Source organism: Bactrocera dorsalis, chromosome 2, assembly GCF_023373825.1.
Source record: "Bactrocera dorsalis isolate Fly_Bdor chromosome 2, ASM2337382v1, whole genome shotgun sequence".
Classification (NCBI taxonomy): Eukaryota; Metazoa; Arthropoda; class Insecta; order Diptera; family Tephritidae; genus Bactrocera; species Bactrocera dorsalis.
Genome location: NC_064304.1, coordinates 98,416,724 through 98,443,989, shown reverse-complemented (window position 1 = coordinate 98,443,989; position 27,266 = coordinate 98,416,724). Strand labels below are relative to the sequence as shown.

Sequence of the window (27,266 nt, the reverse complement as noted above, 5' to 3'; positions counted from 1 at the left end):
ATCAATGCATCATGAAGCAAAAATTAGTGATAGTGCAAAGAAGAAACCCCAAATCATCGAGTTTTATAACTGGTCTAAAGCTGGAGTAGACAGGATGGATAAAATGCTTGGTAGATATACTACAAAAAGATCAACACAACGATAGCCTCTAGCATTTTTTACAATATTCTCGATATTGTCTGCCTTGCAGCATATATTCTGTATTATGAGAATAATAAAATGCTTGTTAAAAAATTGTATGAACGACGCTTATTTTATCGGCAATTGGGCAGAGAGCTGTGTACTCCATTCGTTGAAAATCGTGCGAATAATGTACAAATTATGTGGCATTTCTCAATGAAAGTGGCGATTAATGTCGGTATTCTGCGTGAGACGATTGTCTCATGTCTCTAATAGTGACTATAGTAATTTAGTGATTCTGTTAGTCAGGAGTCTCATTTTGGTATTCTGGCAGTTACAGTATAGTAGTATACTGTAAAGTAGTATACTCTATTTGCCAGAATACCAAAATGAGACTCCTGACTAACAGAATCACGAAATTACTATAGTCACTATTAGAGACATGAGACAATCGTCTCACGCAGAATACCGATATAAATCTCTTCTTGGTCGATATTGATTGAAATTTGACACAAAACTCACAAAGAATCAATGCAGTATGCTGCACCGTCACAAAAACCAAGAGTTGTCGGTCCATAATTACAGCCTCTTTTAACGAGTAGCTTCGAGCAAAGAACGCTTAACACTCAAATAGTCTCCCTTGTTGACAGTTTGCCCAGGCGGAATTAATTCGGAGCCCACCGCACATTGATAAACAAAGAAAACTGTTAATATAATCTTGACTTTTGACCTGCTTTGACGTGGTGCTTTAGGCTTCGGCTCACCATTGTCACGACATCGATAATCGTCCAACCGATCTCTGTTTCCTGGTTGTAAGCATAGATTTAAGACTCACCTAGTAACTCGCTAGTAATAATACGTTTCATGATATTCCGATAGTCGGAAAGCATTGTTCCACAAACGTTAAAGCAATGCAGTTTTTCGAAAAATTTTTGTGATTTTGTAACCAATTGTAAGAAATTTGATTGTGCGATGCAATTCTAATAATATTGGATTCAGAACGGTTTTTTCCATTTCACAAGAATGAAAATAAGTTTTCTGTATGTTTAAAATGCGTTTTATCGCATCGTAAACCTCAATTCTGAGAAAGAATATTGGATACCCAGGACTCAATTTTTCATTAACCAGAGCGAAGAAAAATCGCTTGCAGCACTATTGTGAACGTATAAAAACTCGTAAAACAGAACATATTAGCATATGCGAAACAGAGGCATACCTTTAGGCGCAGCGATAGGCGAAAATTCCACAAGATTGCTGGACAAAAAACTGCGCGTGCCAAAATGTCACGCCTCAGTTTTAGTTGAAAAGAAAAGTGTGCAATAAAGGCTTAGCTAAAGCTACGCCAACTGATATGAGGAAAAAAATTAAAACCAAAAAAAATATAGTAAGATGTGCAACGCAAGTACTAAGCACTACAGTTTAGTTCGAAATGCTGGTAATTCCCAAAGCAGACACTTTCTCCCCCACTGTCTAGCTTTCGCCAGGCTAAAGTTGAAGCATCTCGGTTGGCATACATTTTACAAACCCAGCGAGTTGGCCAGAATTGATATTGGCCGTCTCTAGGAATTCGTGGAAGACTCTAGGCGTTTTGTCGATATGCGACGGTTTTTTTTTGTGCCATACGTAGGAGTTCTGGACATTTACTTATCCACGGAACATTTTTTACAATTTTTCTCCACCTGGAAGTATGGCCCGGCTTTGATCATTGCGCATGTATAAAAACTTACTTGTTTATTATACAGTTTTACTATCACCCAAAATTATTTATCTGCCTTTCATCTTCATAACTGCCGCACCTGAGATATGCACACTTTTGAAAAAAATAAGCCATGGATGCCCCTCTATTAAGCTCTGTATCAATTTAAGTTTTGTATCAAGATTTGTCACTTAGTTATATAACCTTAAATTGCCCTTGAGCGTGGATAACCGACATACCGCATTTTAAAGGGTGATCCATTTCGAGGTTCCCTACTTTATTAAAGAAACTTCAAATTTAATGTGGAATGTTTCTTATCATTCGAAAGAACATTCGTTGGCATTTATTTTTTGAAGATTATCTTTTTGAGTCCAATTTTCGATGACTCGTTCGAGCATTTCATCTGATAACTGGCGAATGACACTCGTGATGTTTTGCTCCGAGGCCTAAATCGAAGCGGAATTGTCCGCATAGTCTTTGGGCTTTACATATCTCCACAGGAAAAAGTCTAACGGAGTGATATCACACGATTTTGGTTGCCAGTCGACTGGCTCAAAGCGTAAAATTATGAGCTCACCCTACACTTGAACGTTTTCTTCGAGCTCCTCGAACGTTAGTAGTGGATTGCGTAAACCTTTGATTTAATACATACATATGTGCATCCATACCCCCCGAGAAAATAAAAGAGAGGAGTTAAAACGCATGATCTGAGCGACTATCTGACTGGCTTATTTCTCGAAATTAACAAGTATCCAAACTTTGTATGCAATAGGTTCATGTTTAGACGTGAAACATGGGATGACATACCGTCTTCTTGGAAATTCTTGGAACGTCTGCGTTGATTTCATCAAATGAAGGCAACTAAAGTCGTTTAACATCGTATCGAAAGCTGGAACAAATAAGGTCCAATGATGCCGCCATACCCGCACCAAATGGTAAATTTTCGGCGATGTAATTCAATTGCCTCAACTTCACGTAGATTTAACGCACCCCAATAGCGACAATTTTGTTTGTTGGCGAAGTCATTAAGCCATAAATGGGCGTTCACTGAAAAAATGATTTTTCGTTGATCTTTTTTCAACAAGTTTTTGTTTTGTGAGAACGTCAATTTGCTTAGTAATCTTGGACCTTTTCCAAGCCTTGTATCAAAGTGACACGTGACATGATGAAATGACAAACCTTACTGACCAAACTGACAAAATTCAACACAAATCCGTGAACAATTATGACCGCCACGAGTTTTCCAAATCGCGTTGTTATTGTTGTTGTAGCGGCACAACCCTGCTGAGTTGACGGTCCTTGGCCGCATAAAAATCTGCGACCATTCGGGTTACGTAGACCCGACTGTCGTGGGAATGTTGTCAAAATCACGTCATTCGTTTTGGTGAACGCTATAAATATTGAACAAAAGCTGTAGACTATAAGTAAGAAAGGGATGATGAACGCTTTTTGCATTTTATTTTCACCATTTTATGTTGTATATATATAAATATATTTATGTACACAAATTGTATATTTTATTTTAAATTTATTATTATTACTTAATTAAAAAATAAAACTTAATTTTAACAAAGTCTCATTTGGAATAAATATATTATAAATACCAAAGATTTTTCTTAGTTTAAGTATATATGTATATATATTTCTATATATTTCATAAATCTGCTGATTTGTTTTTGTTCTCTTTGCGCTTATAAACCGAATTGATGATTTAAAATGCGGTTTTAATACAGAATTAATTTGATTTTAATTATTATAATTTTTCATTTTTATAATTTTCGACAATAAGTAAAACACACAAATACAAACACACCTGCCTAACAATATCGCGCTGCTAAAATAAATAAATGATCACATTTTATTTAAATTATTAAAAATATACACATTCAGAATGTGTGGTTGTTATTGTTGTTAATTTTGCGTACGTTTTGCAATTGTTTTTTTTATTTATTTATTTTATTTTTTGAAGTTCACTTCGCTTTAATTAAAATCTTGAAATGTTTACGTATGAAATAAGCCGAGTAAACAGAAAAATGCCTTAAATTAATACAAATTACTTAAAATAACACACATTTCAAATGTGTGGCATATGAATACTTGCATTTTCAACTAACTGTATGCCAATATAGCGAATATTTCGCGCTTTTAAAAAACTCCAACTTTCTGTATAATTTTACTAATTGTTTGGCGATTAAGGCCAGCAGTAAAGTTATTTCGATCTTATATGTATATGCATATATGTATGTATGTGACTATGAAAAAAGATTTTGCTACATTTTGTCAAAGTTTAATATGTGGGTATGTGTTTACTTATGTATATACCAATTAGTTACAAAAGCTATATATATTTAATTTTATATGCTTTCAAAAAAGTGCTCAGCAGCTTAATAAAATACTTCAACTACAAATTATTACATATGTATTAATCGGATGTTCGTATTAGATTTTGCTAAAAATTGTTTAGCTTGAAATGTAATCAGCGTTGTTGGTAATTAATGGTTCGGTTGGTAGCTTATTTACGTTTTAATATCACCATTTTTAACATTAACATTGCCACTATAACGTGTATTCATGTTTTTACTACATCACAAATTCTATAAATATGTATGTTTTGTTATTTGATACAATCATTTCTTTGTGTTTTGCTAAGATATACCTAAGTCATTGAAGTGAATTTCATTGAAGAAAAAAAATTGTTTTTCGTTAGTATTAGTACAATATGTATTTCCATAAAAAAATAATACAAAATAACAAGGTTTAGAAAATGCTGCTTTACTGCTTTATGCGCAATTTCAATAAAATATGAACATTAAATTGGCAAGAAATGCGAAATCGCCAAAGCAAACACATTTTAGAAGGCATGCAAGCATATTTTTTTCAAAATATTTTTATATATATTTTTTTAATACTGTTATATAAATGTGCAAATTAGCAGAAATAAGTCAGTTAATGCAACATTTCGTTTAAGAAAAAAATTGTATAACAATTTTTACATGAAATTATGTTGGCAGTTTTGCAGGAAACTCTGATATTAGGATATTTTATATGTGTGAGTCGAAGCCAACACCACTGAAAATTTGTGTATATGTGTATATTAGCATGTACGTTATTTACCAAGTTGAGCAAACGCGTCTTGCAGTTTTCAAGTTTGAAGCGTGCCATACTTTTCGCATGTATTTTACATACAATTTTTTACAACCAATATTTAACCACAAAACAAATAAACCTACAAATTTACCGTTACGTTATGCTAATGCGAAATTTTACGCGCTACAAAAAAGCCTTAATAACATTTTTCATAAAAGCATTACTTTAAAAGTTATACGCTGTTAAAGTTATGCATCAAATGTACTGCATGCACACAGTACACCATGTCGTATGAGCAACGCAAACTGTATACATAAATCACTTGTATGAATGCACGGTATACTTAAAGTACAACTTTAACTGTGTGTAACTTTTAAAAGAGTGGATTTAAGACAGGAATTGCCACGAACTTTTTGGTAGAGCGAAAAATTTTGTACTAGATGAACGGTTTGTCAATGTTGTCGGTTTACTTGTTTAATGCGAAACTTCAATATAAAAGGTTGGTCTGGGTCTCAATCACTGCGGCAGTATGGCAATACATCATATGCGATGCAAAAATGTTGCAGTATATTTAACTGCTGAGAAAACCAAAAATGTCGCAATACTGATGCAATTATTTGCTTGCGCTTATTTGCGTTGCTTGCTTTTTTTTTTTTGAGAACAAAAACTGAAACTTCGACGGCCGTTTGTAAAAAAAAGAACAACCTGTGAAATAACCGACAGCATAATGTATACATATACATATACATATTTGTGTGTTGTGTATATTTGTGTCAGGTGCAGTGCACTGTACTTACTTAGCAGGCTTAGGTAGCAATTATATGTACTCACTTTGGTGGTGCTTACAGCAGACGGACGAATAGGAAGTAACACGCGCTCTGACAAACAAACAGTACATACCCCGTCAAAGCATCCAAAGCTCACTTATATAAATGGCAGCTTTGCTGTGAGACAATTTGCGTACCATTACTTAGTCACTTAGTCACTGCAGCAACGCTATTAGCTGGAAGGAATTTGAATTTTTTAGCACCTTAACAGTTTGCTTTGAATGAAAATCGATTTATTTTGTTTTTAAGTTTAATTTGTTATGCGCATTTGGCAGTTTATTTCAACGAAATCAAAAATGACTCGCGAAACTACCAACTACGCACATGTTTATTTTCGTTCATACACAATTTTTAATTGTTGAAAAAATTGTTGCACATTTCCAATTGTTATGTTTGTTTACAAAATGCTCTTACGCAGGCTACTTGCAACATTTGCATATAATTACTGTATTTTACAGCCTGCTGCTATTTAAAAATCAAAAAGAAATTAATTAAAAACTATGCAAAAATAGAAATAAATAAAAATAAAATCATTCGAAACATTTCAGAAACTTAAAATTGAATACAGTTGCTTGCCCAAGAGCACGCATTACACGCATATTAAGGTCTAACTAATTATGAGTTGTATATTTGTTGTTTTGTTGCCTTAATGTAGTATCTAGAACAGTTGCTGCGCCCGTACAACTAACAATTAGGTTATGTTGTTTTTTGCAATACTTTTTTAGTTTCCACTTTAGTGTATATTCTTTTGGATTGTATGCATCATAATTTCATTCAAGTAAAAATATTATGATTAACATAGCTTAAATTAAAAATCTTTTTTAATACAAATAATTAAAAGTATTTAAGAAAAAAAACAAGCTGAAAGCTGCTCACATTTTGTTAATTTCGCTTTTTGTTTTTGTATAACGCAAAAATGCAATGAAAGTGTTGTCTTAAAACATATTTAGTTGTTGCTTTTTGGCAAATATCAAATTTGGAAAATTTTTGCTCCACACTTAATGTAAAATAAGTGTGTTTCAGCGAAAATTGAGTTTCAAAACTCCAACAACAACTTGCTACAAGTTGCTAAGCACTGCTTGATTGCAGTAGTTTTGTTTGTTTGTTTGTTTGTTCATACTTAAATATTAGCAATAAAATTATTAACAAAAAAGATATTCTAAAAAATACTTTGTATACAAAAAAGTTTGTAAACAAAACAAAAATAATGAAAATTAAAAATAATAAAAAAAAGATCACTCCAATGAATTTAATTCGAGGATAACATGTGTATATGTCATAAGCAAGTCTGAGCATGAAAATAAAAACAAAATAAATAAGGAAATCCACACAAACTGCGTGCTTCCTCAAAATGTTGTATGTAGCAATTAAATGTGGCTTTCGCCGTTTGCCTTTCACTTTGAAAACTTCAGTCTTTTTTGACCAAGTATAACTCACTCGCCTCCTCGCTCGATTCGGTAACTGTGAGCGCACGCTCTGAGCGGCGCTACTAAAATACAATGCCTGGCATTGTGTACGCTTAACGCTGTTAGCCAAAATGCGCTAACGTTAGCGTGTATTGTGGTTTGCACAATATTTTTCTATGCCGTTTAGGGAGTAGGCATAGATTGTGGCATATTGTGCTTGAGCCGAAGCGAATGTGTATTCGGTACACTTCACTTCGACTCGGAAAGAGTTGTTGTATTTATGAATTTCGCATATTCACTTGCACATTTCAATCGAAAGTGATTTTACGAAATGCTAACCATTACCATTGAAATGGCAAACAGTTGTAATTTTGCCAAAAAACTTAATAACTTTTTTTTTATATAGTTCCGTACTTGTATTTGTGTGTTTGTCTGTTTGTTTTGCATCGCTTGAGGATGGTTTGAAGTTCGTCGTAGCTTCGAAATTATCAAAATGCTTGCTGCCAATTACATCAAAATTGTTGTTATCATTACATGAATTGTGTCAATTATGTGATGTAATAAATTTTTGTTTACAAGAACGAGGCAGTACAATTTTTTTCACTATCTTGACACCCTTAAGACACAATTTACGCTTTGATTTAACTGTTGCGTTTTGTTTTTTCGTTTTAAACTTAACAAAGAAGTGTCAAGGTGCACGTTTTCAAAATCAGCTTATATACTTAAAATTTAGCGCGTCTTAAACAAATTTAAATTTACAATTTTTTTGAGAATTTTGCGTAAATTAACGTACAGTTGTTTTTCGAAATTAATAATAAAATATTTTTGTACTTTTTAAATTTTTTGTTTTTTTTGTGTGTACTTCTTACTACAAATTCGGTGTTATGATAAATAGAACTAAAGAAAATTTGGAATAAAACGGTTATTTTTAATTGTATCATATCGTTTGCGTATTTAATTTTTGTTTTTTTTTTTTGGTTTTGATATTTTCAATGTATACAAAGATAACATTACAGTATTTACTAATTATTGTAGTGGTGATATATATTTTTTATTTTCTTTTTAGTTTTGCATTTTATATAATCTAATTGAATATGTTTTTGTCTATTTTCTTTTTTAATTTTTTTTAAACTTTTGCATATTAGTTGTTTTGTTGTTGATTTGTTTTTACCAGAAATAATTTAACAAAGTACTATAAGTAAAGAATAATACAAACAAACGGCTTGACATGACATAATTGATATTGATTGTAGTAATGTTTCATAATTATTAATCATAAGTAAATTAGTTTTTTGTTTTGGGTTTTTTTTATAAACTTTATGTTTTCTTTATAAATGTTTTGGAATATTTTTTGTGTGAGCGAACCCAAATGCAGTGTCCCGTTGACGTACGACACGTGCTCATCTCATCAACAGCAATTTGTCGGTATTCCAGCTGTGCCCGCATGCGCAACACTTTTAGCATATGTTCCGTGCACAGCTAAATACTTAACAAATGTACAAGGTGTTAGCTTAATTGATTCGTTTAAAACGAAATATGTTCGTAGGTTTTGCTGTGAATTCGTATTCTGCCAAGAATTTTTACTACTCACTTCTACGGTTCCTTGAAAAAATGCTTCGGAACGGCATCAATCCTTGGTATGATGGTCCGCAACATTTATTTAGTTTTTTTTTGATTTTTGATTTTTTTTTCATATTTATGTTTTTAAATTTTTTTGTTTGTGTTTTTGTTGTTTTCCTTAAGTTTTGAAATAGAATTAAACATCTTCCCTATACATACATACGCACCGTTCTATCTGATCTGTCTGACTGGCCGTGGTCACAGATATGCGCCTTCTAACCCATATATTTTTTGTGTTTTGTTTTTCCTCTCTAAACATTTCTACTACCGTACGTATATACATACATATACTAAAACAAATAAGAATTCTTTCGTTATTATGATGCATAGCAAAATATACACACATCGCAGAGTGGGGAGCCGAGTGTTATTGTTAAAAAAAATTGTGTTTTTTTTTTTTGTTTAGTTTTTGTTCTTCTTAAAAACTGTTGATTCCTCGCTTACGGATTTGACTGTTACTTCTTTTGTTGTTTACTATAAATATTTTTTCTTTTCAAAAAGCAAAATATCTGTTGTTTCTTGTTTTTATGTGCAGGATATGTTGTTGGTGTTGTTGCTTTACTGTTTCATGTTGCTGCTCTCTCGTGCTTTTCAACTTCGTATTGCATTTCACTGTAATCTCTCAATTGCAATGCGTTCAACAACAATGCGTCTCCATATGAAACAATTTTTTCTCTTGCTTTTCGCAACTTTTTTGCGTACTCCTCTACTCAAACTATCCGAATATACCGAAAAAATATCCTGCAGTTATTTGTTGAGTTCGTAAGCAAAAATCTGATGTTCTGTACGCATCCTCTTATGCGTGTGTACGGTACTAACACTGTTCAAAGATCGGTATAATGGGTGATGTGGGCCAGTCCTCCTCCTCCTCGGAGCTAATGCTTTCAGTTCTGTAAAAAGTAAAATAAAATTTGTAAATTTATAAGAAAATTTTATTATAAAAAATATATAAAAATTAGTTTTTGCTTCTTGCCATATACATAAACATGCATATACTAAAAAGAAAACAAATCAATATTGCGGCTTTTTTGATAAACAATTGATAAGGTTTCATTTTTAGATTATGGGCATCACACCATTGTGCTTAAAGAATTTCACATGACCAATTTGGGTACAATGAACTTCTCCGCGACAACGACAACAACTTTCTTACGCAGTTACTTGAAGTAGCAAAGAAAAACAATTTTTAGTAAACATTGTTTTCCAAAATAGATTGTAATTAAAATATCTATATCAAAAAATAATAATAATAAACACTCTAAGTTGTTGTTAAAAGCATAAAAACATTACTGAAGCACCTACAAACATACTCGGAAAAGCTATCCTAAAGCGTCAGCACGACAGTTTCTAGAAATTTTTCTAAATACATGCATATTGTTTTTTTTTTACTTTTGACTTTGTGCTTTTTTTGGCACACACTTTCTATATTTTATCTCGCTGCCAGTCCAAAGCAATAAAGTACGCAAGTAAGTGTGTTTTTAGCAGATAATGAATTGAAAAATAGCACATCAAACAACAAACAAGCTATGTACATTGTACATACATAAATAAGTCGGGTAAAGCGTATGTGTCGTATATTTAGCAGCCACATGCGTGCGTACAGACGAGGCACACATACATACACAGTAAAAGTCGCAAATATTTACGTAAATATGCTCGTTTATACATATTTATATATAACTTGTTGACTATATAGATTTGCATGTTTTGTTTTTGTATTTGTAGACATAAATGTGTTAGAGCTACACGCGCCAACAACACATAACACAATACGGTTTAGGGAACCGTACGTATGTATGTATTTTCGCCCATTATGTTTTTGACTTGTATTCCTGAAAGTGTCTTTGTTTTTTATATAATCGCAACGATATGTGAGCAGAATTTAAAATGATTTTTTTTTCGAAATTGATCATGCGAAAAAGCTTCAAGTAGCAAAAGCATTTCGTGTTTAGAGAACTTATTTGTTCTAAAAATATATGTAGATACGTACATAAATAAAGTCATACATATTTACATATGTTTGTACAACGAAATAATGTTATAAAATTAATACTTGTAATGAATTGAGATATTTTAGCGCAAAAATTACTTTGTTTAAGCATTATGTATTATTTAAGTTAAAAAAAATCGCCACCCTAAACTATTTATTAGCAACAAAACGCAAATTTGACACATTTCAGAACAAAAACTACTTCGGTTATTTGGCATTAGCAACAAAAACATTCAAAAAGATATTTTGTACATTGACATTATTTTCTTTGTCCTAATTACGATTTTTTGGCACAAAAGCATTTAAAAAATGTTTAATTAGTGTTGAAACTCACCTTGAGCGACAGCCTTCATCCATGACATTCACTTGGCCTTCATCGATGGTGGGTAGATCGGTTGAAAAACGATTGGTTGGGCGCAATACTTTCAATGTGCGGCTGGACAATTTCCAAACCAAGCGTTGCTTGTAAGGCTGCTTGTTTTGACCATTGTAGTGAGACAGGATCTCAGCAACAATGGAAAAGCCACAGCTGAATACGCGATCGGGAATCTGAAATATGTTTGTTAAATTAGTAAATACACATAGCACGTTTATGCAGGAATTTCCTATATTTGAATTTTTAAATATTTGCAGACCTAAACGCATTGTAACTCACCCGCAAATATTGCTGCAGGAAAAGTATATACTCGAATACGGGTTTTAATTCGGGCCGTTCGCGTTTATAGGACGCCTTAATATGGAAATCCAAATGTAGACACATCAGTATTAATGCCAATGTTGATGGTGCTATAACTGTAGTCTTGACATCGCATAGCAAATTCTCCAAACGATTTTCTAAGTCTTCCAACTTGATCATACGTTGATAGAATTCATAGAATTCATCGCATACCTCCTTTGCCAAATTACGGAAAAGGGCATAAAAAACGCGCAGGATGGTAACGGCAGTGACCGGAGTGGTGCCCATTTGTACACCCAATTTATTGGCGATAACACCAGCCATACGCTCTAAATCGCCAGCAGTGCAACCACACTGTACAAAAAGAAGAGAAGGACACAATTAGTTTTTAAGTTACAAAATGAAGCCACTCCTCCCCATTTTTATTCACAATTTATGCCTCGAAATGAAAAAAAAATCGAACATAACCTAAAAGTAGTTCTATATCGTTTTGCTTTTTACACCAGTTTTTGGTTACCAATAAAACGAACTACTTTAATTTTGTATAAAAATAATGATGTACTACTTTACGTGTTGCTTACTTTGCACAGGCTTACCTGTGAAATAGTCACTAATTCGTCCGCGGGTATTGGTTTTAGTCCTAGCTGTCTAATAGCCAAGTGAAATGAGGCAACACTCATGCAGGCCATATGCTTCGGCTTCACAGCCATGCGATCAAGGAAGCGATCCACAAGGCTCATTGCTGAGAATAGCACATCGGAGGGCAGCTCGTACCACATTTTAAGGCAACGTAAAACATACGCGGAGCCATCACGTCCACCAGCCGTCACTTCACGCTGCAAACAAACAAAATAAAGTCATAAAATATAACATTTTCTAGTTACATATATGTGAAAGTTTAATTATAATACAGCAGCGTGTATTGTCTTGCTGTCAGCTTACCTTGGATTCTCTCGGCATCAGCAATACAGTATGGTATTTATCCTGCAGCACATTGTATTCGTTCAACATACGATACAGTTCTTCGGATGACAAACCGACTAATTCATTCTCCTTCTTAGGCGAATTTGGGGCATCATTGGCGATATTGGCATCGGTGTTGCTACTGCTGCTGTTGTTGCCAGTTTTATTGGCATTATTGTTGTTCATCTTCATATTCCTATTCTCATTGTCCATTAACGAAGACTCCAATGGGTTGTTCATCATGTTAGCAGGTGTTTGTTGTTGTTGTTCTAGCTCATACTTTTGATATTCCAAGCCAGCAGCACCCGGTGTCCCATACCGGCCCTCGTCAGACATCCTCCACTCATCCACATCTACATCCACAGTATGCATTGCTGCAATACCGCTTCCATTCGCTACTGCTGCCGCCAACATCGTTGAGTTCATAGCTTCCGCCACTGTCTCGCCGCCCATCATGCTGTTTAACGGCAATTCCGATTGCTCGCATGCCGACTGATTATCGAAATGATGCTGATGGTAATGCAACTGATGATCCTCTTCCTCCTCTTGTAGGACATCAATATTATTGATATTCATATTGTCCATGTTTAAAGGTGAAATCTGATGATGATGATGGTGATGATTGATGTTGTTATTGTTAATGTTGATGTTGGCGGGTAATCCAGTTATTGGCGAAACCGACGACGACATCGATGACCGCTGCTGCATCAACTGCTGCTGCACGTCAAAGCCGTTTATATTGCCGTTCACGAAGTTATTGCACTCGCCCAAACTGAAATTGACGTTGTTGACGTTAGCGTTGGCGTTGGCGTTGGCGTCGGCGACAAATTGGCAATACAACTGCTGTTGATGTTGTTGTTGCTGTTGGTGTTGGTGGTATTGCTCTTCTTGTTGTAGAGTATTTGACAAACCACTATCAACGACGGCGTAATTGGCGGCAGCAGAGTAGCGTACAGGGACAGACATTGTGAGGGCTGGCCTAGTACCTAGTTTTGTGAATTGAATTTGTTTGTTTTGTTTAAGAGATTGAAATTAACGTTACAAATGTTTTGGATTTTGTAAAATTGCAATGCTCAGAAATGCGCGTCTCTTTTTAGCCTTCGTATCTTGGCTACTGCTTATGTCGTTGGTTGTTTTGGTAATAGGCCAACAAAAAAATTTGTTTGATTTTATTTTCAGCCACAAGTGGAGAATTTGATTTGGATTGATTTTTTAAGCTTACACTACCTTTTCTGTGGTAGGTGAATATGACGATATCAACGAGAAGCACCACAAAAGCGATTTCTCGTCTTCTCTATGAATGGGTTCTCTCAATCTATAGCTTAAAAATTTCACTCTCTCGAATTTTCACACTTCACAGACGAAAATAATTCGCTTGCTTGCAACAATACAAATTCTCCAAAGAAAATAACCAAAAGTAAGAAACTAAAATGCGCCACAAAAACCACTTTTCGTAAAAAAATTAAACGAATTGGAACTTCCGCGTTCGCTCCGCTCTCTCTTTTGCTGATAGGTGGTGATAATGTGGTTTTTACCTTTGCAATTGAATGCAAAACTGCACAATTTAGTTATTCTTACCGACCGAAAATAAAATTTATTGCTTGCTACTTGTGTCGTACACACCGGTCACAATGACAGTAGCGTATAGCGGTTGCGAGCACTGAGAACAGTTACTGAGAACGATCAAAATGCTGCTGCTGCTGTACTACTTTTGCGTACAAAGGACCTTCGTACAATTCCTTTCCTCTATTTTTTAGATGGAGGAAAATAGACAATTTGCAAGCAACAAACAAACAAAACCCTCAAAGATTTTTGAAATTATCTTAAATAAAAATAATGTCCCTTTAATAAAATATTGCCAAAGTAAATATTAAATACTTTGTACAGAATTAAAGTAGATACAAAAAAGCACGATTAGGTTTATTATGTGAGCTTCGCAGCTTTTTTACGATAATAAACACTTGCGCTTTTTCAATTTGATTTTATTTATTAATAATTTATGTGTGTGTGTGCGTTGAAAACACAATTTATGTACTTGAATAGCTTCGATTCTTGTACAAAATTTTAGAAAAATATGCGTCAGAGAAGACTCGTAGTCACTAGCTTCTCTCTTTCTCTCTTTTTAAATACTTGTATATCCTTTTTATCTAGAAAACTTACGTTCTGTTTGGGAGGGAAATGATTGAAGAGAAAATAATTTAGTAACATTTCTAAAAAAATCAATGGGATTGTAACAATATAATGCACAATATTATTAAAGCTGGAAAGAAGTATGTTTATTGTTTATATTATAATTATATTTACATATAAATAAAAGGTAATGCAGTATTTTATTGGAAAATTTTTAAATATTAATGTTGGATTGTATGGTGAAAATAATTTATTATAATTAAAAACAAAAATGTTGTAAAATAAAATTGTGAAATTCTTAAAGTAAATTATGGCAATAGTGAAGTATGAGCAGAAAATTAAAATTAAAAAAAAAAGAAAATTAATATTAAAATTATAAAAATTATATATTGTTTTACGGTGATAGTATGGATGAGTATTAAAATAAAAAAAAATAAATTAATATTAAAAATTAAAAATTTCCTGTTTTGGTAATAATGAAGTATGAACAGAAAATTAATATTAAAAAAAATAACAAATATAATATTAAAAATTATATATTCTTTTTAAGGTGATAATGACGTATGTATGGGCAGACTATTAAAATTAAAAAAAAGAAAATTAATATAAAAAATTATAAAAATTATATATTGTTTTAAGGTGATAATGAAGTATAGACAGACATTTAAAATAAGAAAAAAATTAAAAGTGCATAAAATGCCTAAATAAGTTGTAGAAATTAACTACATAATTTAAATATTAAAATACTATTAACTCTAAAGGCGATTTAGATTCATAAAGGTGAACAAACATAAAAACTGCTATAACAAATTAGACACTTGCTAACGCCTTTGGTGTTGACAATTTTTTATTTGCCTTAACTTAATGATTTTACGAAATTCTTTTTTTCTTTTTTTTTATTTTTTACTTTTTTTTATTTTTTAGTTTTTTGTGGTGACCTTGAATATTTATTTCGCTGTTGTTCTATTTGTCAACATATAATAAAACACCAAAAATAAACGCTAAGGTTGTCATATGTTATTTGTTTACAAACTATGCTCTACTCAAGGATATGCAAGCCATGGCAATGACATTGCCAGCTGAGGGTGTGACAAGTATGTGTGTATGCTGTACAGATATTTTAAAAAATAAAATAGTTTTTCATATGTCAGATAGTGTCAATAGTATGCAAATATAACATAATAGTATTAATATAATATCACTAAGGCGCGTAGGAAAAATTCAATTAACCATCAATTAAATGAAAAAAAAAATAAAAAAATCAACGCAACAAACAGACGACGAGATTGGAAATATATGAAGCAGAAATAGTCACAATGCGATGGTGTCAAAGTTCAAAATTGTAAAGAGCACCAGGCGTGGATTTATTGTACATTTACATGGTGTGCTGTTAGGCAACAGATGCCACCAACAAAACACGTACACATACATATTTGTTTTCATAAAAACAAATTACACCGCAAAAAACGCTATGTTTATAATTGAAAATAGTACTTTGATATGGTATGCACATCAGCAGCATTCAATCACACGCTATAATTTATCTAACGGATGTTGTGGCAAAGTGCAGCATAGCACAGCATCAACGCTCGACAGGCAGCAGGCCGCAGCTGATAATTGTGGCGTTGAATGAGATGTTAAGTGCTATCTGGAGCGTTTGCATACCCGCATGCACTTAGAAACTCGACATACTTAGATATATACATACTGCATGCATATAAATAGGTATGTATATCATGTTGTGTGTACGTGCCTAACACGCTTCCCCATTGTGGCACGTAGTGTATTGAGCCGCAAATGCTGAGCAATGATGCACTATACATACTATGTATGTAGAAGCAAAATAATTTGTGGTAGCGCAGCGTTAGTGAAACAGTGCGTTAATCAAACTTGAAATATTTATGTTTTCAGCTTTTGTTCACTAATTTTTATACCCTGAACAGGGATTTCCTTCTGATATACGCTAACTAGTCCCTCAGTTTTTGAGATATCGATCTGAAATTTTACACACGTCTTTTTCTCTTCAAGTAGCTGCTCATTTGTCGGAATAGCCGATATCGTTCCGCTATAGCATATAGCTGTCATACAAACTGACCGGTCAAAATCAAGTTCTTGGATGGAAAACTTTTTTATTAGATAAGATCCCTTCATGAAATTTGGCATTGATTATTGTCTAGGAGAGCGCTACAATCTCCGAACATAATGTTCAGATCGGAGCACTATAGCATATAGCTGTCATACAAACTGCCCAATCGAAATCAAGTTCTTGCATGGAAAACTTTTTTAATTGACAAAATATCTTCAGGAAATTTGGCATGGATTTATGTTTAAGACAGCGCTACAATCTCCGAACTTATTGTACACATCGGAGTACTATAGCATATAGCTGTCATACAAATTGAACGATCAAAATCTTATTCTTGTATGAAAAAATGTTTTATTTGTGAAGGCTATTATGTCTCCGCTCCAACCGAAGTTAGCGTTTTTTTCTTGCCATCCAAACAACAATTGACGTTTTAGCAGATAACTTGTTGTATAAGTTAATATAAGCGTTTGTATACAAAAAAAAAAAAAAACAACACAACAAACTGCGTAAGAAGACCAATACAATTGTGTAAATACTAGGAGAAAATATAAATCATGAAATGCAAATGAAGGCACGTACAATTGCAATTGTATGAACTTAGTTGCTTGTTGCTATACATAATTACATATACATATGTACGTATATAGTAAACACGTACATACAAATATGCGTATAAACGTCAGAGAAGTGAGATTTCTCAATACTTCATATTCAATTAAGTATAAGCATAACAAAAATTGATTGAATCATAAAGTTCGTAATTTATGCGTGGTCTACACTTGTAGATAAAAAAAATAAAGTGGAACTCAAACTGTCTATGTTAAAAGCTGCTAGTAAAAGCAAATAATAAATATATGAAATAGTATAGGAAATGAATTAGAGTCACTTGAATGAATATTTATAATAAGATATAAATAGATTTAAAGAAGCCGCAAATATTCGTGGATTACTTTTTGCTGAGCACGAATGTAGGTATGGTCACCTTAAAAACCAGTTGATTTACAAAACTTACATTTAACTGTAAATGACATTGACTACTCCAATCTGCATATGCATATATGTATATTGAAACCTATATTTAAAATTTGTATTAAATTAACAATAAAATATAAAATTCAGAATTCATAGCAAAGCTTTTCACACTGAAATACAAAATTCATAACACAGCTTTTGAGAAACTGGTTATTTTATATTAGCCAGTTGTTGTTGTTGCGGCAGAATTCTGGCGAGTTGACAGTCCTTGACCGGATAAAAAATCCGGGTCCGTTCCAGTTACGTAGACTCGACTGTCGTCTATTAGCCAGTGGAAAGGTATACTTTTAAAGAAGAAGAAGAGTTAACTACATGTGCGCGGTTGCACATAAGTACGTCTTACGATAAAAAATATAAATAAATAAAATATCCGAGTGTTATTTAAATAATTATGGTTGCTCAAAAAGTTAACAAAGCGCTTATCAACAAATTAAAATCGATTTCAATATTTTTAACTGCATTTCAAAAATCATTTACTCAAAACGCAATAAGTAAATAATTTTTTTAAAAGCCTTGACGGCAATTAAAATTGATACAGTCAAAACAGGCGAAAAATGGAGTGTGCACAGGTGTTTCTGAAGCCAATAACGTATGTACATACGTAAGTAATTATAAACAAATGCACAACATTTAAAATCCAAACATGTTCTCGTTAAACGCACATAAAATTTATTTAAGTAAAATTAGCAAATGTCCAAGAAAAACAAAAACGAGACCAACCGACCTTTGCTTATGACCGACGAGAGTGCAACAACCAGCACATCGAGTACAGTGACTTTGAAAGCAAAGGTTAAACAGCATTTGCTAGAAGGGCGGCCTGCATTTAAATGCCATTCAAATCGATTAAAAAGCTACCTGTACATTTAAATTATAATTTGTAATTGGCTAAGCGCATAATAACTGATCAGGCCATTTTAATAGAGTTTCCGACACACTACAAAAAACATTATGAATCAGCTGACTGAAACAAACAGCACGTCACGTATTAATTCAATTGAAATAAATATTGAATCACGGTTGTATTTTCCAATTATGCTGTCCAATCACCAGCACAATATTTTGAGCTTCCGCCATAATTAGGCACAAACAAAAATAGCTATGATTAAAAGAATCTTAATTGAGCAAGAAGAAGTCGTAAGCAAATACAACTCACAAATAAACAACCTGACATTCAAGGTCGCATGACGCAGTTATGACAGCAAAATAAATTTAAATGCAAAAGAAATAAATAAAAACAACAGAAAAAACTGAAAAAAAGTTAATTTCGATTGAACCACTTCATAACATACGAAGTTGAAATATCCTGAACAACTTGTTCGAAGTTTGTAGAGTTGCTTTGGTTAATAATCTTTCCGAATTTCGTGAAAATAACTTACCAAATAACAAGTTTTCCACAAAAAAATTAAACAGTTTGTATGACAGCGATATCACATAGTGTAAAAATCAGTTTTCTTAAAAAGCTGTATTCTAATTTGAATGTCATCCGTAAACTATCAGCTTACTGTAATAGGTTCCAAAATTGTTGATACTTGACGAATAATATTTCAGCATGTTAACTCACTAACGCGAATATACTAAGCATATAAAGAGCAAGGGTTCGGACATAAAACCTAAAATTTGTTTTAAGAAAGATAACCTCTAAATAAAACTACTCGTGTACATACGTATGCTCGAGTTGTTCGACGTCTTAACTTAATGGAAAATTACTGGCCCAAACATAACGTGGAAAAAATATAAAGAGAAAACGAAATTTCAGGGCGATAACTTGAAAACTTTAACTTAGCTCAGTAAACTGGTCGAGAGATATATAAGCATTCCAGAAATATACTCGTGTACATATGCTCGAATGGAAAATTACTGGCACAACAAAGAAGAAATATAAAGAGAAAACGAAATTTCAGGGCGATAACTAGCAAATTGTAATTCAGCTGGTAAAGCAGAAGAACCGAGCAAATTGGATTTGCAAAAACTGAGTAAACCGGTCGAGAGAAATTAGTGTACGTCCAAGCATAACGAAAAAACGAAGAGGAAATACAAAGGGGAAACGAAAATTCAGGGCGATAACTTGCAAACTTTAATTCAACTCACCAAGAAGAAGATGAGTAAACCTGTCGAGAGAGCTATAAGCATTCTAAAAATATACTCGTGTACAAATGCTCGAGTTATTCGACACTTAACGGAAAATTACTGCCACAACGAAAAAGAAATACAAAGAGTGAACGAAAATTCAGGGCGATAACTTGCAAACTTTAACTCAGCTGGTAAAGCAGAAGAACCGAGCAAAGTGGATTTGCCAAAACTGAGTAAACCGGTCGAGAGAAATAAGTATACCTGTAGAGAACAACAGAAAAGCAATGCATAAAAGTAAAAAATACTAAAATTTTGTGTGAAAGCTACACACTTTATGTTTAGGATGCCGTTACTCCAAACAAAAAAAGAAGATACGAAGAAGATATTGCATACGAGTATAATGGAGTGCGGAACAAATTTCTATAACAAAAATCATACATCAAATATACATATATTTATGTATATACATACATACATATGCCCATACTATTAATTTGGCGCAAAAACGACGCGAAGATAACGCCAATATTTAGCTATTACTCAGACAGACAAATAAGCCAGTGTTTTTTTAGCTTTGTCTAACGGCCAACTTTTTTCTATTTATAGCATGACGTGATATGTGAATTTCTACAAGCGCTAAAAACAGTTCCAACCATTTGGAGAACAGTGCGAAAGGCAGCAATGTTTTATAGATTCACGTAAAGCTTACAAAGCTGCTTAAGTAGGCTCTCCAAAATATTTGAAGAAAGCAAGCTCATGTCGAGTTTTTTCATGGTACAAATACAATTCTTAACTCAACGAACCAAAAATCGAATAAACATTTTTATGATTTTCTTTATTTGCGAACAATACGAAATACTGCAGAAGAAATAGAAATTATAAAACAAAAGTGTTACTTACAATTGGCTAAAATCTAGCTAACTCTAGCCAACAACAACAACAATTGCACAAGTGTTTATTGACGAAAGCGAAAACAGACACTGACTGACACTGTGTTTTCGTCATATTTTCATGGCAAAGCAGTTAGGGTTAATTATTGCATATTTTTTTACAATTTCGATTGCATCTTTAGCATACGATGTATGTAGGACGGCCATACCTGGAAGTCGAGGTTATGTATGACCGAAACTAACAATTGTTAAGTCGCACGCGCGCTTTTTTCGGTGGTTAAATAAGGCAAGAAAATAAAAGCAAATGCCTAAACAAGCAAAGTCAATTGCATTTTCGATATAAAAAAGAGAAACTTTTTGTTTAATATAGGAAATGTCGGATTCGTACTACAAAACTTAGTACTGATCTAAGCCTAAAGAATAGTAGTAATACAAAATTACGCTTTAAATCATAAAATAATTATGTATATATTAATAATTGTTTACGGTTCCTATTCCGCATTTATGCGTATAAATTGCCAGTCATGCTAATGGCAACGATCAGTGGATGAAGAAAAACAACAATTGATACTCTTGCTCGTTTCGCCTTTTTACATTTTGGCGTTCGTGACTTTGACTTTAAACCAGTGTGCTCACTTTGCTGTTACCGTTTCTTTTTGGCAGCTTTCTAGTATTTTCGCTAACAATACAAGCATTTTTTTGGTTTTGGTTTTGTGGTTTTCGAATGTTTTAACATTGCGTCTTGCGTTTGAAGGTCATTACACACAGGTTGAAAAGGAATGAGTTTTGTATTCAAAAAAAGGAAGCGTGATTTTAAGCAATTTTATTTAAAAACAGAAAATTTGAAAAAATTTTAAAAATATATCACCTTTGAAAAATTATATTAACAAAAATAAAAACATTAAGCAAAGCGTCTTAACGCCTGCGTCAGCGAGAAGTTCAACAAACGATATAAGTATGTACATACATACATATATACATATGCAAAAATATTTGACACCAGATAAGCAGCCAATAAATTAATTTGTCAGACGCAAGCCGTTCACAGCTCCCCAAGTGTATGAATATTTGTGAAAAGCAGCTCAATAAAAAAAAAAAGAAATTCGTTAACAAAATCAACCCCACATTAAGGGTAGTAATTTCCAGAGGTAAATGATACAATGTGTAAAAAACGCTTTTCAGTTTCGAAATACATAAAGAATTTGAGGATATATGGCTGCTATGTTTATCATCGTGCGGAGCTCGCCAAGCGATAATGTGTCAGCATAGACAACCGCAGCACCACAGTTGTTCATTGTTCAAAGTAGACATTGTTACCTGAGTTGATTAGTGGATTAGGTTGAAATACATAGTCTGACCGACACTTGAAGGCAGTAAAACTTTCGTCAGTTATTTTAAATATTGTATAGACTACTTTTAAACCAAATGAGCAGTAGGGGTACTGTAGAAAACAACCCTGAAAACCCGATCCAATGTTTTATGCAATAACAAAACAAGGAAAAACGTTAACTTAAATTGCAACGAAGCTATAATACCAGCTCATCGCGCTGATCATTTATATACATATGTATGTATATGTACATATGTACATTTATATATTTTATAAGCTTTCCGACGTTTTCTTCTGGATGTTACGAAGTTCATATGACCGATTTAATATCCCTGTTCAGGGTATACAGAAGTACGTTAATAGCAGTGAAACTTACATAATTTAATCTTTGCACTGCCAGGCTGTCTAGTCGAGTCGCGTATTGAGTGCTTTGCTTGTCCGACAGATGCTTTCACTACAAATTAATAAGTTGTGTTAGCACGTCAATGCTTCGTGTACTTGATAAACTTAGTTCTTTTTTGCTTGCTTGTTATTTAACAAGCGCTTGTTAAATAAACAGCGCAATACGAGTATAATATGATAGCGATAAAGGTGATACGTAGTTGTAATCATAAAAGCTATAAGTATGAAAAATTGTTGTTGCGAGAGTAAAATAATTAATATAGTCAAAGAAAAGCAGTTAGTTTGACGTCACAAACTAAAAAACAAAAATAAGGCGAGTGTGTGTTATCAATAAAAATATGTTTCCACCAAAAAGTCACTCAATATTGGCAGACATTTAAACGCCTACCGCCGTGATTCATAATTTCATATACATAAATGTTGGGTGTTTAAATAAAATAAATAAGTTTATGACTCTTACATATCCAGTGAATTTTTCCATTAAAACTTTTTGCGGTATAAATTTTTGACACATATTACTTTTCAAGAACTTCCATAAGTCAAAGTTCTCCATAACTCGTACTCTTGAATTTGCAATAGAAGTCAAATTTCATACAAATTTCCTGCCATAACTCGAAGTCTCTTTGAATCGAAGTGTTTTTGTGGATTGTGGCGATTCGCGTTAGAGAAGTTCAACTGTACTTAGAATTATGCATTGAGAAAGTCATTGCAAGTCATTGTATAAAGAATTCGATTCAAAATGAAAACAAATATATTCATTTGAAATTCCAATGCCCTAATTTCGAAACTAACATAGTACTGCATGGACAACCATATGTTTTTAATCAACACACAATGCCAAATTGGTTTCGAAACAAACATATTAATTATGCAACCTTCTAGTATAAAATGTATGATTTAAATTGTATATTCAGCCATTTAGTTAGCGCGAATTAAAACGGTCATGAATTGTACACTAAACAATCAGCTGAACCTCAAAGCCAAACAAATAAAGAGCGTAATTGTACTCGACTTTATTTGCTCGTACATACATATTTATTTATAAAAGAAAAGGTCTCACTGGTTGTGCATAATTAAAAATAAACTGCATGCTCGTATTTGCCAGGCAGGGATTTTGCAATGTGCGAACGCTTACAATTCCGCTTACAAGAGCATACACTGCAGCTAACCATAGGTACTTAACGCAAAGAAGCACCTTCGGTCAGTCGTCTGGCGCTAAAAATACGCTCATATAGTATATGGTACTTGTGTGTGTACGTTTGTTAGCCTTCTGCGACCGACCGTATGGAATTAACAATTAAATTAATTAAATTATCGCGCATGTGCACCTAACACTTCATTGAGTAAGCAATAGCCAGGAACGGAATTGAGGGAGGCAAGTGTAAATAATGTTGAATGACAATGCCGCCTATTTTGTTAGGCAAACAAAAACTCTAGTACACGTGATGCAACAATTGGAAAAATCGCAAGATAATAAAATAATATTTACACAAATGTAAACAGTAAATATTTATATGAGATTTCATTTACAGCACGTTGACTTTTAATTTCGCGCTCGCCAAATATACAAATGTACTTATTGACCAGTAACATATCAGCTAGGCATATGTTTGAGTCCGTTTTATCAACTTATTTTATAGCAATCTCTTCAATTAGCTAAGCAAATATTTAAACAGTTTATTACTAAATTTTACTATACCAATCTAACAGTTATATAACATTTAACGCAGAACAACATTTTGAAGACGTGAGAACTTTCGAGTGCATAAAATAAATCGCACTGCAGTTAGCATACGCAAAGTCAAAGCTTCAAGGTCAAATTAACGAATTACGCAAAATGAAATGATAGATAAAACAAAGATACTTACATATATCAGTGTTGACAAAGCGCATATGATTGAAGTCAGCGCTGCATTTAGTAAACAACTGAAACGACTTGTCATCATTACCGAACGCAATAAATATTGACAAATAACTGCTGAGTGGTTTGCGATCACAAGTGATTGCCGAATATAATGGCACTTTTTCTAGATTTATAAATCAGCTGATCAGATGTCATAACTAACGATGCGTTATCACCAGTGATTGCCGTATATAACTACTTGTGATGGCACTTTTTCTAGATTTACAAATCATAATTTCGCTAAAAAAATGGTAAGGAAGCTAAAAAAAGGAAAAGGGAATACCTTAAAAAATGCTACAAAACTACTACATTGCACAACTTTTTTCGTTGTTGCGTAAGCAGTTAGCTCAGTAGACGCTGCTGTGAGTCAGTGATTTCTAATTAAAAAAATTTACCACCAACAGCACAGGCACTGCGCTTGGCAGGATTCCGTCAAAAGGGCGCAACCTATACGAATATAAAGGTGGACGCGTGTCAGAAGAGGGTTGACACTTACATACGATTGAATGTCGAATAAGTACGTGCACACGTCAGCGACAAAACCGCCCGACGGCTTTTGTTGAACAGTTTTTGTTTAACGGTTTTAATTATCTCTATATTTAATGCAAAGGTGTGTTATGTTAAATAAAACAAGTTATGGGTAGAAAAATCATTAAAATAGCCAGAGCTTCAACTAGGGGTTGAAACTGCATACAATATAAGCTACGACGCAAAAGTAGCAAAACCGAAATCAATACAAAAAAAATACAAAAAATAAATTTCAAGCTGACAGTGTCATTGCTAAGCCTTATTTTGGATTTTATTTTTAGACTTTCAACATGCATATTGTGTCGATATTTATGCGCACGAATGGGTCAATGAATGCACAATGTGATCGATTTTTCTAAAGGTACCATATATAATAATTTATTCTAACTCCTTTGTGTGACATATGCCAGTAGGTATACTTGACAACAGCAGGCGGCGCAGCGTTGCTTTCCACTCGAGTGGCCAGCCAGCAGTGGTGTCATATACCGCTTGAAAAAAAAAAAATAGCAGCGAGCAACATCAAATGCGCTTCGAGGGACAACTGCTGCTGCTGCACACTCCACTTGACTTATGCAAAATGAAATATGAATTTTCGCACAGACATGTCGATTCGTATGACCCTGCCAGCTGCAGGCAATTTCACGAAATCAGTTGCTTGAAACTACACACGCTTGCAAGCAAAAATGCGATGTAGCTAGCAACATTTATAAATGTTGGATTTCTTTTTCTAGTATATTATGTACATACATATATATTACAAAAACAGCAGCAGGAATGTTGTAGGTAAGCAATGTCAGAGCTGATGAAATATGAAGTTAAAGTTATCTTGAAGTTAAATACGTAATTTTGCTGTAACGAGCACATTGTCTCAACCGGGATGGGCAGTCGACTACTATACGAAAATTTCACTTATTTGTGCAAACAAACACAACAGTACAAATTTATTAGTGGCAACTGCTGTACACTACTGGCCATTGTTTGACGCAGTGTCGCCATCAATATTGCTATTTACACAATAATGTGTTAAAATTACATAACGATTTCCAAAACACTTGAAAATCTCTACAAAGCAATAGTGATGAGACAATTGTGAGCAGCGGCATTGCATTTCACCATAAATAGCAGTGGAGTGCTCAACCAAAAATTTGTCTGTGGTAACTATTTATGACTTAGAAACGGGAAAATATTTAATTACCACAAAAATGTTGGCGACTGAAGCTAGTTATAAATAAGTAATGGCGACGCCTGGTTTTATGTCTGTTGCCAAGGCTGATTTATTTACATACATATGCAGCGCGTAATTCGCTTCCTTTCTTCGTCACTGCAGGTGCAGGGCTAAAAGTTAAAAGCAATTGCATGGCACTGTCAGCCTGTTTAAGTAAACAAATATATATGTAGCGGCTATATTTGTATATATTCGTGTATGTTTACAAATATTTCAAAGGATGTTGCAACCAAGGCATTATTATATTTTGTGTAGCGTTTATTTGTTTATACACATGAAGCATGTGCGCGCAACATGTTTATAAACAATAAACAAAATTTATTTGTGAATAATGAAAGTTAGACGACTTTTAGCTCCTAGGGACTGTCAAATGAGTTGAAATATAAATAATGTTGGTTTGAAATGGTATATGCACCTATGTATGTATGTATGTATATAATGCATATACATAGATAGAATAATACTTTCTTTTATTTTAAATTTATTTTTTCTTCTTCATTACTGCCGTTTAAATTTATTTACAGCTTAATTTTTGTGCATTTGTATTATGCACTCAAATTTATCTTATACGCTCCAGACTTTATATGCATTTTTATTAAACCTTAAAATGTGTCTTATATGCTTAGCCGCCTTTGCTATTGCTTCGTCTAACCTTCAAGATTCAGAATGAAAAACGCAACGACTATAAAACAACTTTATCGTAATCTTGGGAAATATTTAGTGTACACAAATTCATTTTGTTATGACACTTGGCAAATGCAAATGCAGCAAATTGGTAAACAAACAAAAATGCATAACAAAATATGAAATAACATGAATACCCATGAAGAGTAGAGCAAAACAAAAATCTAAAAGGTGAAAAATTAATTATAAAGGCTTATAAAAATAATAAAAATGGTGCATATACATATGTACATATGTATGTATGTATAATATATAAATAATATAAATATAAATTAAATTATGGTATTAAAGACATAAACTTTAGCATTTATGGCAGGCAAACGAACATCTATTATCAAGCTAAAAAAAATTATTTCGAAATAACCTTCAAAAAATAATCGAAATACACACGAGACATAGCAGTACTTCAAAAAGCGACGCGTGCACAAACTCGTGACCAAGTTTGTTAACATATTTAAGTATTATTCGGTTATCACAATCGTGTAATATGGGTCAAACTTATGGCATATTACAACGTTACAGCAGTGGGTATTACTCACATATTTGCTTAACGAACATATGTACATAAGTATGTAAGTACATAGTAGGTTTGGCGAAAAGA

At 33.2% G+C, this 27,266-nt stretch overlaps 1 protein-coding gene across 4 annotated transcripts in view; it reads right to left on the bottom strand.

Moving 5' to 3' along the window:
- Window positions 1–4,756: 4,756 nt before the first annotated feature.
- LOC105231597 (cyclin G) overlaps window positions 4,757–27,266 on the bottom strand; it is a 28,784-nt gene continuing 6,274 nt past the window's right edge. For 2 of the 4 annotated variants that reach the window (XM_049446949.1, XM_049446950.1), the window contains exons 2-6: window positions 12,365–13,371; window positions 12,019–12,258; window positions 11,402–11,776; window positions 11,081–11,295; window positions 4,757–9,646 (exon numbers count right to left, since the gene is read on the bottom strand). In XM_049446949.1, the coding sequence (XP_049302906.1) occupies window positions 9,571–9,646; window positions 11,081–11,295; window positions 11,402–11,776; window positions 12,019–12,258; window positions 12,365–13,351 (1,893 nt within the window). In that variant the 5' untranslated portion in view covers window positions 13,352–13,371 and the 3' untranslated portion in view covers window positions 4,757–9,570. Of the gene's footprint in view, window positions 9,647–11,080; window positions 11,296–11,401; window positions 11,777–12,018; window positions 12,259–12,364; window positions 14,549–20,603; window positions 20,681–27,266 lie in introns of those variants that run through there. The other 2 variants (XM_049446951.1, XM_011212987.4) reach the window with 2 other exon arrangements.